Below are 15,621 nucleotides of genomic sequence, written 5' to 3'. Positions count from 1 at the left end.
TTTAATTTTTTTTCCAACGTTTTTTTATTTATTTTTGGGACAGAGAGAGACAGAGCATGAACGGGGGAGGGGCAGAGAGAGAGGGAGACACAGAAGCGGAAACAGGCTCCAGGCTCCGAGCCATCAGCCCAGAGCCTGACGCGGGGCTCGAACTCACGGACCGCGAGATCGTGACCTGGCTGAAGTCGGACGCTTAACCGACTGCGCCACCCAGGCGCCCCCCTTTGTCTATTTTTTAAAAAATATTTTTAATATTTACTTTTGAGAGAGAGACAGAGAGCAAGCGAGTTGGGGAGGAGCAGAGAGAGAGAGACAGAATCTGAAGCAGGCTCCAAGCTGTCAGCACAGAGGCCAACGCGGGCTGGAACTCAAAAACTGTGAGATCATAACCTGAGCCGAAGTCGGTCACTTAACCGACTGAGCCACCCAGGCGGCCTGCTTTCTATTTATTTTTAAATTGGGTTGTTGGTCTTTGTTGCTGACTTGTAGAAATATCTCTTGAAGTGAACTGATTCTCCACTCTGGCCCCCCAGTCCCTCATCTCCTTTTATTTAAAAAAAATTTTTTTTTTTTTTTTCCTGGAGAGAGCACGATCCGGGGAGGTGCAGAGAAAGAGGATCCAAAGCAGGCTCTGCGCTGACAGCTAAGTGCCCTATGCGGGGCTGGACCTCAGGAACCCCAAGACCATGACCTGAGCCACAGCCAGACACTCAACACTAAGCCAACCGGGTGCCCTCTTCTCCTTTTAAATCCAAGTATGGGCAAATAATGTCAGAGCCAGAAGAGACCCTAATGTCATTTACTGCACCTCCAGGATGTCCCCCATCCCTGCAATGTTTTGAGTCCTTAAACCTCAAAATGGGTTATTCTAACCCATTTGAGTCCTTCCTCCTGCACACTGGCCTCTACTATTTTGGCCTTACAGATGAGAAAAGTTACGCAAAAATTACAGATTACATTGAATTTAAGATATCCAACAGACCCAAAACACAAGGTGACCCACTTTCATCAGTATCTCCCAGAAGCCCCCGGCGACTCGGTTTCGGCGAAGGGAAAGGACACGCACGCGCCGTAGAGCTGAGGGCAGAACGAAGCCAGTGGAGGCGTGGCTTCTGCCCGAAATCAACATGGCCACAGGACCCGCCCATCCACTCTTCGGGGGCGGGGGCAGAGGCTCAAGGCTCAGTACTCCATTGGTGGAGTTGCCTCACAGGGCATCCCCGCCAGGGGGCGGGCATGACAGTGTCCCAATTTCCGGTTCCGGCAGTACCAGGAGCCGGGTCGAGATGGGGGAAGATGCGAGCGGAGGCCGGCGGTCGCCGGGCATGGAGGCTAGAGTGGGAGCTGTGGCCTAGAGGTCCGGGCTTGGAGTTCGCCTCGGACGCGGCGGAACCGCCGTGATCGGAGAAGGTAAGAAAGCACCGGCGTGGGGTGCCTGGCGACTAAGGTCTCCGAGGACCTGGACCTGTCAGGGAGGCAGGGCTGCCTGCAGGTCCACGGGAGCCCGCCACGCAGCTCTGGAGGTGCAGGGCGACTCCAGCGAAGCATCTCTTCCAGTCGGAGGGGCGTGAGGCTCGCCGCCAGCGACAGAAGCGGGGCGAGAGGCGTGGCGGGGGCCACGTCTGAAGACCCAGCCGAGGGTGGCTGTGCGGGGAGCAGGACAGAGGCTGCATAAAGGGGTGTCATGTGGTGTCTAGGATGAGGGGTCACGTGGGTGGAAGACCAAAGGAGGGCTGGGTGGGAACTCACGGCGACCGAGGGAGGAGATTCCCTCAAAGGAGGGGTCGGAGGCAACGCCAGGGACCTCCCCTAGGGACAGGCATATTCATTAGGACACGTGGGCCAGGATGTATATATATTCGCTTTCACGTCGCGGGTCGCTCCCGGGAAGCGGAATCTGATGCACATGCAGAGGGAGAGCAGACGAACAGAAGGGGGAAGCAAAGATCCTGTTTCCAGCTGAGAATCCGAGACCCAACCGCACGGGTGTGGTGTCCGGGATTTTTGCTTTGGTGGGGTGGTTGGCGGAAAAGATCTGAATGCGTCCGCTAGTCATCATTGGGCCCAGTTCTGGTGACGAGTCAGGATGGAGCCATCATGGTCCTGGACCCTTAGAGTCGTTTTTATCGTTGTTGTAATACTGACGGCCCTTTATATGTAAAGCACTGTTGTCCAACCGCTGACACACACCGGTCACCCAGAGAACTTGTTAAAATGTTGGCTCTTACTCAAAAGGTCTAAGCATGCATCCTGATATTCTGTATTTCTAACAAGCTCCCAGGTAATGTCCATGCTGTGGTCTGTGTGCATGTGGTCTGTGCAGCATTGTCTACTAGGGCTTTCTGCAATGATAGAAATGCTTTGCTGTTACAAAATGCTTTCACACTTATTACCTCACATGAGTTGCGCCACACTTTTCTATAGCCGTGGCAGGCTTCACGAGCCCCCTCTCGCCGATGAGGAAACCGAGTTTCAATGAAGCGACTTGGTTCCAACCCTACCAGTAAGTGACGGAAGTAGAACTCAAACCTGGATCTCCTGAGTGCTAGTGTTCTTTCCACCTCGTGACCTGGCCTTCCAGGTGACACTGCCTTGTCTCTAACCAGAATCTTCTGTCCGAACCTAGTGAATAGTCTGGCGTGATGTTTCTGGTTCAGGAAGAGCGGAAGTGGAAGGAAGGGAGGTGTACCGAGACCACCAGTTTGTCCCTTTGCGCTGGTGGCTCTGCCTCTGACATCTCATGTGATGATTCCAGGGTGCTCTGGGTTATCTGAGCAGGGCTGAAAGGTGGGAGGAAATTCAGAATTGGAGCTGTGTGCACAAATAGCCAGGAAAGGGCCATAAAGAACCGGGGCGGATTGAGTTGGGAGAGGGGAAGGCTGGAAGGCGTGCAGGAGTCTGTAAAGAGGATTTTCCGGAGGGCAAAACAAGAAGAACTGGTTTTGATATTTCAGCAGGAGGTTTGGAAGTTACGTAACAAAGAGCAGGTTGAGATCCCACCTTTGCGGAACAGCCCCACCTTTGGAAGGGGTCGAGGGAGTGAGTGCGGTGCCCTCTCCCCTTCAGCTTAGAGGCTTATTCCTCTGAGGCATGACCCTTAGTGGCTCCTCCTGTCACCACGGCGATGGTAGGAGTTATCTGCTTTGGCCTCGGAGGGGAGAGTCCTCCTTCCTTTTGGGAATTTAAAATCAACTGGCTCATGTAAGAGACGGAGGAAAGCAGAAATGGGGCACGGGTCCTGCCTTAGGGTTTCTCGGCGGGAGGTACCGGTACTTTGTGATTCAGCTTGACGAGTTGAGAAGGTGCCCACAAAACCAGGTCCTGGAACAGAATCCTTCGCTGCTCCTCCTTTCCGCCCGGCTTAGCACACAGCTTGCACAAGCCCGGCAGGAGGCCCTCCTGCTTGAGCCCGGCCGTGTTTGTCCTGTGACAGCAATGTGCCCACTGGCCACTCAGCTCTCTCCACCGGCACGCTGGGAAAACATGGGCAGATCTTGGTTTCTCTGGAACAGAGCTGAGAGAAAGCCCTGGTCATCTGCAGGGCCAGGAGCTTATGCTGAACCCTTGGGTGACTGGCAGTCATGAGGGCATTAATTCCGCCTCGCACAGGTAGGGGTGACTTGGCTTTAGACTGAGCAGTGTGATTTGTGCTGGAGCCTCAGTTCCCGTGGGGTAGAAGGCGTGGTAGTGTAGGTAGAAGATCTTGGCTCATCACTGCCCTCACTGCTGACCAGCTGGGTGACCTTGGACCTGTTCCTTTTAACTTATCTGATGCTCTGTTTTCTCATTTAGCCGAAGTGTCTAACTGTGCACAGGCTAAGTTGTACGGATTATATGAGGTGATAGGTATTCGGTAAATCCTAGAGTCTCTCTCTCTCTCTCCTCATTGCTCAGTGATTTGGGAAACATGACCTTGGGACCCTGGATCACACTCTGGGCAAGGCAGACGGTGACCACCTTCTCCTGAAGGCCTCAAAGGAGAAGACTGCCCTGCTGGACTTGGTGGGTGTCCCAGTCTGAGGCTGGGGAGGAAGGGCCACTTTTGTCCCCAGCAGGTGACACGGTAGTGTTCTTTCACTCATTTCCCACAGCCTAGACTCTCCATTCTGGCAACCTCATTGTTCTAAGCCATCGTTCTCCTGTTTCATTGTCTACCTGCTCGGCCTCCATTCAAATACCTCTGTCCTCCAGGGGATCCTCTCGCTTGTTCAGCAGCCCACGCATGGCCAGCTTGCTCCGCAGGTAGCCTGTACATAGTGAAGGTGACGCCATTCACACTGTCCAGCTCGGTGCATTCCAGAGAGCCAACCTTGCTTCTCCGCTGACTTCCATGGGAAGGCGGGAGACTCCTTAGGCTGGGACCTTGGGTTGCAGAAGGTGGTTTAGGATGGCTTCTGTTTAGACACTTGACATGAGGTTTGCCAAGGCACTGGCTGCGGGAGCACTTCAGCTTCTAGACTTGTCCCTTTGAGGTGGCCACCTCCGTTCCCAGCCTGTAGGGATTTCTCTCAAAGCCTGGGCGGCCTGACTGTTCACTACCAGTTTCACTTCCCAGTTTCCCCTCTGGCTGAAAATGTCCAGTTTCTTACGCAGGAACACATTGCATTGTCACGAAGAATATGTCCAATATATCATGGCCTCTTATTTGACAGTTCTTGAGTTGGAGGCTCCTAATTTTATACGATTATTAGTATTACTTTTATTTGGAAACTCAGGCGAAGGATACACTTGACATGAGAGCCACATGTGCAGTGATTTGCCCTGGTTTCTTTCTGTATCTTACATTCATTCCCGGAGGGATACCGTGTCATCTCGAATAGACTGTGAGTTTCTCGAAGGCAGAATCTGTATCTTCCCTGTCACTTTGAAATGTCCCCTCATTATACAGGACGGAGGTTATTATTTATATGCTTGGGGGTGAAAGGGGCAGACACGTTCTCTACCGTGTCGTTCTCAAGGCTCTTCAGGGAAACTACTCAGCTCTCTGCTGGTTTTTTTCTTTCTCTAGAGTGAGTTATCTAATAACCAAAGAGGACTCCGACCTTTGGCTTGTTCCTAACTTTCTAACTCCTTTCATCGGAGGGAGGGGAGAGGTGGGGGGGTGCCACACTTTCTTCTAATGTGGACTGGAAGCAATGTAAGGGTAGTGCGTGTGGGGTCAGGATGGGGGGGGGGTGTTGGGGACCAGAGATTAAGGCGAGGCAGCTAGTAATGGTGACAAAAGAGGCACCCTGCTGAGGGTGAAAGGTCAAGGCCTTGCCTCCTCACCTGAAATGGAGCACTTCCCTTCATCACTGGGAACCTGCTGTGTCACTCAGTGACGTCCCCTTAGCCCACTTGAAGGCCTTGCATCTGGCCAGGTGGTTTGTCCTCAGCATCCTGAGCTCTGCCTGGGTGCGCAGAGAAGGAGGAGAACGGACCATGACACCGGGGCCCAGGCAGAGGCAGAGACCGGAATGGGCCGTTTGATGAGCCCAGGGCAGGGAGCCTAGGGAGTCACTGAAGTGAGGACAGGGCTGATAAAGGAGAGAGAAGGGGCAGCACCCTGATCCGTGAAGGAAGACTCAGGCGAGAGTTGGCCAAGCTAGACTGGGTGGAATCTAAGCTCTGGGGACGTGAGTACCCCAGGAGATGAAACTGGGGGGGAGGGTGGTCAGAGCCCGGCCAGGAGGACCGAGTGCGAGGTTCTGGCCTCCTTTCCCGCATCTACCCACCCGCTCACATCTCCAGGTCTTCAGGCACCATGGAGGACAAACGCAACATCCAGATCATCGAATGGGAACACCTGGACAAGAAGAAGTTCTACGTGTTTGGTGTGGCAATGACGATGATGATCCGTGTCAGCGTCTACCCCTTTACCCTCATCCGCACCCGGCTGCAGGTTCAGAAAGGCAAGAGCCTCTACCACGGGACTTTTGACGCCTTCATCAAGATCCTGCGAGCAGATGGCGTGACTGGCCTCTACCGGGGGTTCCTGGTCAACACCTTCACCCTCATCTCTGGCCAGTGCTATGTCACCACGTACGAGCTCACCCGGAAGTTTGTCGCCGACTACAGCCAGAGCAACACGGTCAAATCGCTGGTGGCCGGTGGCTCGGCCTCCCTGGTGGCCCAGAGCATCACGGTGCCCGTTGATGTGGTGTCCCAGCACCTGATGATGCAGCGCAAGGGCGAGAGAATGGGCCGCTTCCAAGTGCGAGGGAGCCCGGAGGGACGAGGGGTGGTTGCCTTCGGCCAGACCAAGGACATCATCAGACAGATCTTGCGGGCTGATGGGCTTCGAGGCTTCTACCGAGGCTACGTGGCTTCACTGCTTACCTACATCCCAAATAGCGCCGTCTGGTGGCCCTTCTATCACTTCTATGCAGGTAAGTGGGGCCCAGGAGAGTCGGCGCAGAGGGTGGGCCTGCTGACGGGGCTGAGCTGCTGAGGTTTTGCGCTTGCTGCGGTGGAGGATTTAATGGGAGAGTGGGCTGTTCATCCAGCAAACGTTTGACTCCGGGAGGGTTCGCGGATCCTAATACCTGGTTCTTCCTTCCGGGAGCTTACATCATCGTGGGGGAATCACACAAGTAAAGTCGATGACTGTAGGACATAAAGTACATTCTGGGCGCATCAGAGTCAACAAGGGTTAGTGGAATATTGGCAGAGAAGTGGAAGACGAGGAAGCACAAGACTCATGGGATGCTTGGGATCTGAACATGAAATTTCAGGTTTCAGATGAGCATTTGACTTGCATGCCTTTCCTCAGCATTGTTAAGTTCAAGATGGTGTAGGGCTTTGAACCTCTCCACTCCTGTGATGTATTTTTGTTCATAAGACATTTTACTTCTTTTTGAGTATTTCCCCGAACGGATTACTGGGCCCAAGGTTGACATTTTTGAGGCCCTCAATAAACATAATACCAGATTTCCTTCTGAAAGGTCAGACCACACTGCCCAGAGCAGGACCTGAGTGTGCCTGCCACCCTCGACACCCACAGCTTTAGGTGGCCACCAAACTCCCATGAGGACAGTCTGTGCTTGTAACCTCCCTGATCCCTGCTGCTGGCAATGGACATTCTATCCAACCCATTTGGGACCTTTCTAACCAGATTTCATAATGACTTCCTCCCCTATAATCATTCTGTCCTGGGGCGCCTGGGTGGCTCAGTCGGTTGGGTGTCCGACTTCGGCTCAGGTCATGATGTCACGGTTCGTGGGTTCGAGCCCTACGTCAGGCTCTGTACTAACAGCTCAGAGCCTGGAGCATGCTTCGGATTCTGTGTCTGCCCTTCCCCTGCTCACGTTCTGTCTCTCAAAAATAAATAAGTATTAAAAAAATAAAAAAAAAAACATTAAAAAAAAATCATTCTGTCCCTATGCCACTACTTTCCTGATTGCACCTTGTTTATTGCTAGTTCTGTTTCTCTCTTCTGTTTAACACAGTCTTTCTAGAGTATTTGGTAAAGTTCACATACCTGGATTTCACCCCTGATTCTGCATCAGATTCTTTGGGAGTGGATCCTGGTCATCTTAATGTTAAAAAAAAGAAAAAAGAAAAAACAACAACTCTGGGTACCTAGGTGGCTCAGTCAGTTAAGCGTCTGACTCTTGATTTTGGCTCAGGTCATGATCTCATGGTTGTGAGATTGAGCCTCGCATTGGACTCTGTGCCGAACATGGAGCCTGCTTGGGATTGTCCGTCTCTCTCTCTCTCTCTCTCTCTCTCTCTCTCTCTCTCTGTCTCTCTCAAAATAAATCAATACTTAAAAACAACAACAAAAAACCCCCACAAACCTCTAGGAAACGTGAGCATTTTCTCTAGCATCTGTCTTCACCCTTCTCTCCTCACTTGATTTTATTTATAATTGAGTTGTACTTTTCTAACATGTCAGAAAATCTCTTTCCATCCCCAGACTAACTTTCAGAGTTCTGGACAGACACTCTGACTGTCGGACCCTCTGGACTTGGATGCGTGCATTTCCGTCTGAGATGTTACATAGTTAACTGTTTTTCATCCCAAGCTGGCTTTCCCTTCTGACCCTCTTCCTTCCCTTAGTGGCCTCATCATTCTCCACAGTACTGAGACCAAAGCCCTAGGGACTGTGCTTGCCATCCCCTCTTCCTTGTCCCCACATCTCATCCTGGTGACCCCAGAATGTCTTTCCTACTCTCTCTCCATTCCTCCTGCCTTTCCTGGAAACCATGCCTCAGTTTTCACTCTGCTGGGTGCTGCACCAGCCCTCTAGCTGCTCTCCCTTCCCACCTATCACACGCTCCGAACATTCACGATTTACTCCCTGGTTGTGATGCTCTGGGGCTCCACTGCTCACTGAGTACAACCCTGTCTCTTCAGCCTCCCTTCACAGCGAAGCCTCCCCTCGTGCAGTCTGCTGCAGCCAGATAACCCACACTGCCTCCACTGTGCACCGTCTCCCTCACCCCTGCTTTGTTCTTCTCACCCCTCTGCCTGGGTGCCCTCCAGACCCACTTACCCTGGTGAAATCATGACTTTCCTGAAGTGCTCCTTGCTGCCCCTGTCACATCTCCCTACGTAGCCCTTAACCTTCAACAGGTGATCTTTCCCTCCTTACAGCCCCTGGGGCAGTGCTTGAATCTTTTGGGGGGCACCTGTGTTGCTTGCCTGATGTTATTATTTTTTCGACTACGTGGAAAGGTTCCTTTTTTTTTTTTTTTTTTTTTAAGTTTATTTAAGAGAGAGAGAGAGTGCACATGAGAGAGCGCATGAGCTAGCAGGGGAGGAGTAGAGAGAGAGCGAGGGGAAGAGAGAGAATCCCAAGCAGGCTCTGCACTTGTTAGCGCAGAGCCCGACACAGGGCTCGATCTCACAAACCATGAGATCATGACCCGAGCCAAGAGTCAAACACTTAACTGATGGAGCCACTCAAGTGCCCCAAGGTTCCTTTTTTAAAATGCATTTCTTCCTAGTTTTATTGAGATAAAATCGGGAAGTTTCTTGGAAGTGGGAGGAAACTACCATTTATGAATATGCACCATGTGCCAGGCTCTGTGACACGTGTGCTTAGTAAATATTAGTTGAATGAGGAGATTGGTTCTTGTCATTCCCTTTTGCTTAAAATCAACCCATGCTGCCGTCTGGGCACTTAGAATAAAACGGAACGTGCTCTTGGTCCGTGCAAGTCCACGCGATCTGGCCCGTCTGCTGGGCCAGCCTCACTGCCGGCCTCTCTTGCCTCGCTCAGCTCCGTCCTGTCTTTCTCTCGGTTCCTGAAATACACCACGCTCTGTCCTCACCTCTCCGCTTTTGCAGATGATGTTCTTTCAGCCTGGAAACGCCCCACCCCCTGCCCTTCTCGTGCTTCAGGCCTCGGCTGACATTGCCACCTTTGCGCAGACTTCTTCACCCAGTTGGAAAGAGGGCTCTTTCTGTTCTTTTCAGCTTGTTTCCTTCATAGTGCTTGTCACCATTTGCGATCATTTTATCCCTCACTCACAGCTCCTTAATTAGGCTGTGAGTCCCATGAAGACACCGTTCATTCCCCTGTTGTATGTCCTGTGCTCACCACAGTGCGTGGCATCCAGTAGCATTAAATAAATATGCATTTATATTACTGTCCACAGACATTTAGCCAGGAGGGACTTAACCCAAGTCAGCCTGGGTTTATCTTCTGCTTTGCAGATAACAGGTGCCCAGGAAGCACTTGCTGAGTGAATAACAGAGCAAAAACACGGGGCTTTCTCCCCCACTGCCTGGCTTTGGTTTTTCATCCTGTCCCTAAGTCATAGGAAAAGGGCACGTGTGTGTGATTACAATTGGAATCTGAATCCTGCTGTGGCTGGCAGACCTGGGGGCCAGTGCCGACAGGCCCACGGAGGCTGGCAGCGCCCGTCCAGATGCCACCTTCTCAGGAGAGCCGGGACACGGCTGAGGAGGTGCCGGCAGGCCGCTCTGTCTCGGGTCGTGTGACCCCGGGGAGGGAGGGGGCCGGGGTTGTGGCTTCAGGAGTCCCCCCGGGCCGTTGCGTCAAGAGATGCTCAGTGCCAGCCCCCACCATCCCACCGCCCCTCATCTTTATTTAGGTGGCCACAGATTACGAAAACTAGGGGCATGAGGGAAAAACTCTCGAAGGTACTATGGGAACTGGACTGTAGAGAGTGGACGGAGAGGGAGTCTTCGAGATGACCCATGCTACACCCAGCCTCCCTCAGAATGAAAGCCAGAGCCTCACAGTGGCTTCAAGGCCCTAATGACTTACCTCTCAGGCCTTGCGTAGTGTTCTTTCCCTCGCTCATTCATATGGGCCTTGCTGCCCCTGTCCTTTGCATTGGATGTTACCTCTCCTTGGAAAGTTCTTTCCACAGATCCGTGCACTCTTCCTCAGGCCTTTGCTCAGACTTCACCTCCTGGGAGAGAGCTTCCATGACCACCTTGTTTAAAAGGCAACCCCTTCCCTCCCAACACCTGGCATTCCCTGTCTCCCTTCCCTGCTTTATTTTTATCTCTAGGTAGCACACGTCACCTTCTGATATAGCTATCGATTTTGCTTTTTATTTATGTATTGCCTGTGTTCCCATTTCCTAAGGGCAGGATTTGAGACTCTTTTATTCACCATTCCATCCTCAAGAGCCAGGTGGCTGGTGCACGGCAGTCACTGAGTCAACTCTGGTCAAACCAATGAGTGAACTCCTGATTCTCGCTTCTAGGGAGGCTAAAGCAAAAAATTCAACTGCAGTCAGCTTCCCAGTGATGCTGGGAGTGGGCGAATCTGGGCACTATGCCCTTGTCTTCATTAGCATTTTGGAAATGGAGTTCTTCTTTGTTAATAGAGCCTGCAGAAAACATCTCACTGCAGGGTACGACCTTCTCTTTCAGCTGCGATTGTTTTTATTTTTAAAAACATTCACATGGGCGTATACATACGGTGGAAGGTGACCCAGCCATAAAAAAAAAAAAAAACTTGTGACTTGCAACAACATGGTTGGATCTAGACTGTATTATGCTAAGTGAAACAGGTCAGTCACAGAAAGACAAATAGCATCTGATCTCACTCATATGTGGAATTTAAGAAACAGGACACACAAAGAAAAGAAGAGACAAACCAAAAAACAGACTCTTGACTACAGAGAACACACTGCTGGCCACCAGAGGGGAGGTGGGCGGGGGAAACAGGTGAAGGGGATGAGGAGTCCACTTACTGTGAGAGCACGGAGTGCCGTATAGACGTGTCGGATCACTGTACTGTACATCTGAAACTAACACGATACCGTATGCTAACGAACTACAATTTAAAAAAATCTTCTCACGGCTCAAAATTCAAAAAGAAAGACAGGGACGCGGTGAAAAGACTCCTCACCCACCACGGTCACCCTGCTCCCTTCCTTAGAGACAGTGGGCGAGACCAGCTTTAATGTTTCCTACCAGCGATGGGGTGCCCGTGTGAGAAAACCCGTGGCGTGTGCTTGCCTGGCCTGGGAGTCGGGGGGAGTAGAGCACACGTGTAAGGTTGTTATGTCAGGAAGGATTTCTGTTCATCAGAGGAGGGGAGTTGGCAGGCAGAGAGGTTCTGAAACCCCTTCTCCAGAAAATCCTCTGTTCACAGTGGGTAATGTACCCAACATGGCTTCCGGAAGGGGCCTGAGGGTCCTCATTTTTTCTTGGTTCAGAAGGAAGCAAAGAAAAGAGGATGGGAGTGACAGGATCTAAGGTGGCTGATGCTGGAGAGGGTCCGTCCACGTTGGGCCAATGAGCAGAAGCAGTGTGAGGGCAGACGGGACGGCACCTCACGTCTCTCCCGTTGTCTCTCCCTCGCTTCCAGAGCAGATCTCGTACCTCTGTCCTAAGGAGTGCCCGCACATTGTCTTTCAAGCCGTCTCGGGGCCCCTGGCCGCGGCCACCGCTTCTGTCCTGACCAATCCCATGGACGTCATCCGAACCCGAGTGCAGGTAAGACTGGCCTCCCTGCCCCCGGTAAGAAGGGTCACCTGTGCTCCCCAGTGCTCCCCCGACCTCTCTGTGTCACGGCCTTCTAGTCCAGCCAGGCAGCGGACTAGAGCGTTCCCCTCACCACGTGTGCCCCCTTGCACGCCCCCGCACCTGTCCCCGCCATGCCTCACTGGCTCCTCCCTGCCTCTCATCCCGTTAGCACAGCCGATGCTTTTCTCTACCGAGACGGAGCCCTTGGTGGTGCTGTCCAGACCTCGTAGTCCCTGTCTCCACTCAGCTCAAAGATGCTTCCCCAGCACCTAATCCAAGGAAATGGAATCTGAATGGATGTGTAACATACAAATGGCAGGTTCTGCTGTATGAGAACGGGGGCTTGAACATCTGATGTGGGTAGCTGAAGAGGACAGCTGTGCAGGAGAGTGGGGTCACGGCTGTGGTGAGGAGGAGAGGGAAAGAAAAGAACCTCAACAGGTTGGGGGTGAAGCCGGCTTCCCTGATCCGAGGATGTTGGGATGGAGATGGCTGGCAAATCTAGGTGTATTTGTCTGTAGGAAAGAATGCCCTTTCCACCCCCGCTTTTGAAAATGAATAAATTGACATCTGATTGGTGTGCAGACCACAAAGTGCACAGGTTCCCTTCTCATTCTCTCCTGAGCCTTGTTCTGAGCGCTCCCAGGCTGGAGGAGACCAAGCGCGTGTGAGGACCAGAGCAGAGCTGGAACAGCCCTTGACGCGGCTGTGGACAGGGGAGGGCAGGGGAGCAGAGGTGGTCAGAGGAGAGTACCGGAGAGGAAGAGGGGAGTGTGGAGGAGGGTGGGGGGGGGGATGAGTGGGCAATATTCTCAGCCAGAGGTCACCCTGTGACTGTCGCACGGTACGGGGGTGTGCAACAAGCAGTGCATCTGTCCTGCGCTGGCTGAGGGTCCAAGGGGGTGGTGTCTAAACGTGCACCTGGGTGGCAGAGTGTGGGGGGCCGGGGCAGGGGGCAGGACTGTTGAGAAGGAAGAGAGGAGATTTCTGCCTCAGCCCAATTTCCAGTGTAGTAGGGAGGACGGGTCCCGGGGTGTGTGGGGGCGACAGGGCCGGGGGTGGGCCCAGAGGACCCGGGGGGGGACTCAGAGGGACTGACACACGGGAATGGAAATGACAGACCAGCAGGGCCTTCAGTCCCTGGGCTCCCTGAGGCCAGAGAGGAGCCCCCACGGCAAGGAGCCCTAGCTCAGGAGCTTAGCTAATGACAGGAACAGCAGCTCACAGTTACGGTTCTGGCGCCCAGAGCAACTGCGTGGCTTAGGTCTACTTCGTGACTGTCGTACATCTGAGGAAACTGAGGTACGTTACCTGAGGCTACCCTGTTAGCAAGTTGGGGAGCAGAGTTCGACCCAGGCAGACCGGTACCAGAGCCCACATGAACCACTGTGCCGCCCTGACTGTGGCCCGTGGCCTTCCACCATGTTGCATTTCCAGGTCGAAGGCAAGAGCTCCATCATCCTGACCTTCAGACAGCTGATGGCAGAAGAGGGGCCCTGGGGCCTCATGAAGGGCCTCTCTGCCAGGATCATCTCAGCCACGCCCTCCAGCATTGTCATCGTGGTGGGCTACGAGAGCCTCAAGAAACTCAGCCTCCGGCCTGAGCTGGTGGACTCAAGACACTGGTAACCAGCGGCAGGGCGAGAACCCTGCTGTTGCCCACACTACTTTGGGGCGGGGGTGGCGTGGGGAGGATAGCACCCTCTCCAGGTGCCCCCGCCACACTCACAGCCCTGCCCGGGGCCAGGTGGCCTGTCTGGGACAGGGCAGAGACTCCGAACTGCTCTTGCTGAAGAGGCTCCACACCTGGACCCCCTGCCCCCGGTATTTTTTATTTTCTTGCCAAACTGGGCTCTCTGCTCAGTCCCGGTACTCCGTCCTGATCCAAGGAACCCCCATCCCCAGCGATCCCACTCCCCCGTCCCCCGCGGAACCTTCTCCTGGCCTCCCCCGCCATCTGTGCCCCTGAGACCCTGACGAGAGCTGTACAGGGCGCTGGTTTCCTACTGCCGGTCCTCCCCCCGGCCTCTCAGCCCGGATTTCCAGCAGCTGTCGTCAGCCCTCTCCTGCTTCATCTCGTAGGCTTGCTTCTTTTTGCTTTGGGACTGAGCCGCCACCCGACTGTTCTGTTTTCCCTGCCACTGGGGGCCAGGTGCCGGGTACTTCTGCACAGGGAGCAGGAGCAGCGAAAACCTCTGGTTCTCCAGAGCACGTGTCCTCTCTTCGGAGAGTTATTAGGTTGGGGACAAATGTCGATACTTTACTTTGTGTGTGTATTTTTTTTTAACATCTGTGAACTAGGTACTGTCAGTCCTGCTGAAGCGCCAATCCTGCAGTCAGAGCCCACCCCTTCCTCAGGTGGAAAACGTAGCTTTCCCTCAATCCCAGTTACCTACCCCACGTTCCTTCAGAACCAGCAGCCCCAGGACATGCGAGCTGTTGGCTCCCTCGGCCAGGCGACTGCAGGGGCGGGCCCAGTCCTGAGTAGATCAGGCCGTCCGGGCTGGACTGGGAGAACTACCCTGCAAAGCGAGGTGGAGAGAACAGGTTGGAAAGTGAGGACAGGGTGCGTGTGCCTGTGCCCCGGCGCATGTCCCCAGGCCGACCGGGTGAGGCCCAGGAGAGGGCGGGGGAGGTTCTCCGCCCTGGGGCGGTCATGACGATGACGTGCGTGTCCGCACCCATCACCGGGACTCACAGAAACAGAGGTGTCCCAGTGGGAATCTCTGAGACGTGGGACTGGTTGTGGTTTTCTCCTCCTCCACGTGAAGAGTCATCCCAGTCGTGGCTCTCCCGAGGGGTGCCTGGGGGAGAGTAAGCAGGTCAGGAAGTCCCCCCGATACCAGGACCACTGCGTTTACCAGCCCGATACTGCCGAGACTCTGTTGAGGCTCTTCAGGGGCGGACAGCGAGCCCTCCTCCCCCGCACCTGTGTGGTGGGCAGACAGGTGCAGCCCCCAAGCGAGGAGAAGGCAGGGCAGACCCTGCCCTTGTACTTGAGACGGCTGGCGGGATGACCCTGCACACGTCTTTTGGGTCCCGCCCCTGGGAAAGGCCCTGGTGCCCTTCTGAAAGGTGCTAGCTCCCTGAAGCCTCGCTGCTTCTCACGGCTGCCCTACGTTGTCGCCCAGGTCAGAGCCCGGAGGCCCCGTTCCTACGTGCACCGCCACCAGCGCCCATCCGTCTCTTACCCCCCAGGGTTATTTCCCCTTTCACCTCTCTCCACTTTTGTTTGTCCTTCTTTCCCTTTGTCGGGAGTCTCCCAGTTTCTATCCACAGACGGTCACCCCAAGGGTCCTCAGATGACCCTCAACCTCCCTGCCCCGCAGTCATCCATTTATCCCCCAAGAACCACCAACGTAATGGAGGCCGGGGACCCCTCGTCTCTTCGAGCCCATCCTAGTGAGGCCCTTGTGGCTCAGCTCAGCGCCCCACCTTCTCCCCAGTGGCCCGTCTGCGGGCGGCCCTGCCCCCCTGCCCCCTTCCCGCCCTCGGATCTGCCCGCCGGTCTCCCGCACACACACGCACAACTGACCTTCACTCACGCAAACACACAACACACACCCACTGACATTCACACGCACGGTCTCCTACACACCGACATATGCGCGCGCGCGCGTTGTGAAAGGACGCGCATCTGGTGGAAGGGACCTCGGCCGTGACCTTCCCATCGAAGAGCCCAGG

At 54.1% G+C, this 15,621-nt stretch overlaps 1 protein-coding gene across 3 annotated transcripts; it reads left to right on the top strand.

Moving 5' to 3' along the window:
- The first annotated feature begins 1,268 nt into the window (after positions 1 to 1,268).
- SLC25A44 (solute carrier family 25 member 44) lies at positions 1,269 to 14,200 on the top strand. 3 transcript variants are annotated; one of them, XM_042976277.1, is made up of 5 exons: positions 1,269 to 1,410; positions 3,895 to 4,002; positions 5,731 to 6,368; positions 11,780 to 11,907; positions 13,375 to 14,200. In XM_042976277.1, exons 3-5 carry the CDS (start codon positions 5,744 to 5,746, stop codon positions 13,564 to 13,566), a joined length of 945 nt encoding a protein of 314 aa, XP_042832211.1. In that variant the 5' UTR covers positions 1,269 to 1,410; positions 3,895 to 4,002; positions 5,731 to 5,743; the 3' UTR covers positions 13,567 to 14,200. The 3 variants fall into 3 exon arrangements, with proteins under 3 accessions (XP_042832211.1, XP_007087961.1, XP_015395659.1); XM_007087899.3 differs by lacking the exon at positions 3,895 to 4,002; XM_015540173.2 differs by lacking the exons at positions 3,895 to 4,002; positions 13,375 to 14,200 and adding an exon at positions 12,107 to 12,589.
- The last annotated feature ends 1,421 nt before the right edge of the window (positions 14,201 to 15,621 follow it).

This window comes from Panthera tigris, chromosome F3 (assembly GCF_018350195.1).
Source record: "Panthera tigris isolate Pti1 chromosome F3, P.tigris_Pti1_mat1.1, whole genome shotgun sequence".
Classification (NCBI taxonomy): domain Eukaryota; kingdom Metazoa; phylum Chordata; class Mammalia; order Carnivora; family Felidae; genus Panthera; species Panthera tigris.
The sequence above is the reverse complement of the archived record's forward strand: the minus strand, read 5'-3'. Positions and strand labels throughout refer to the sequence as shown.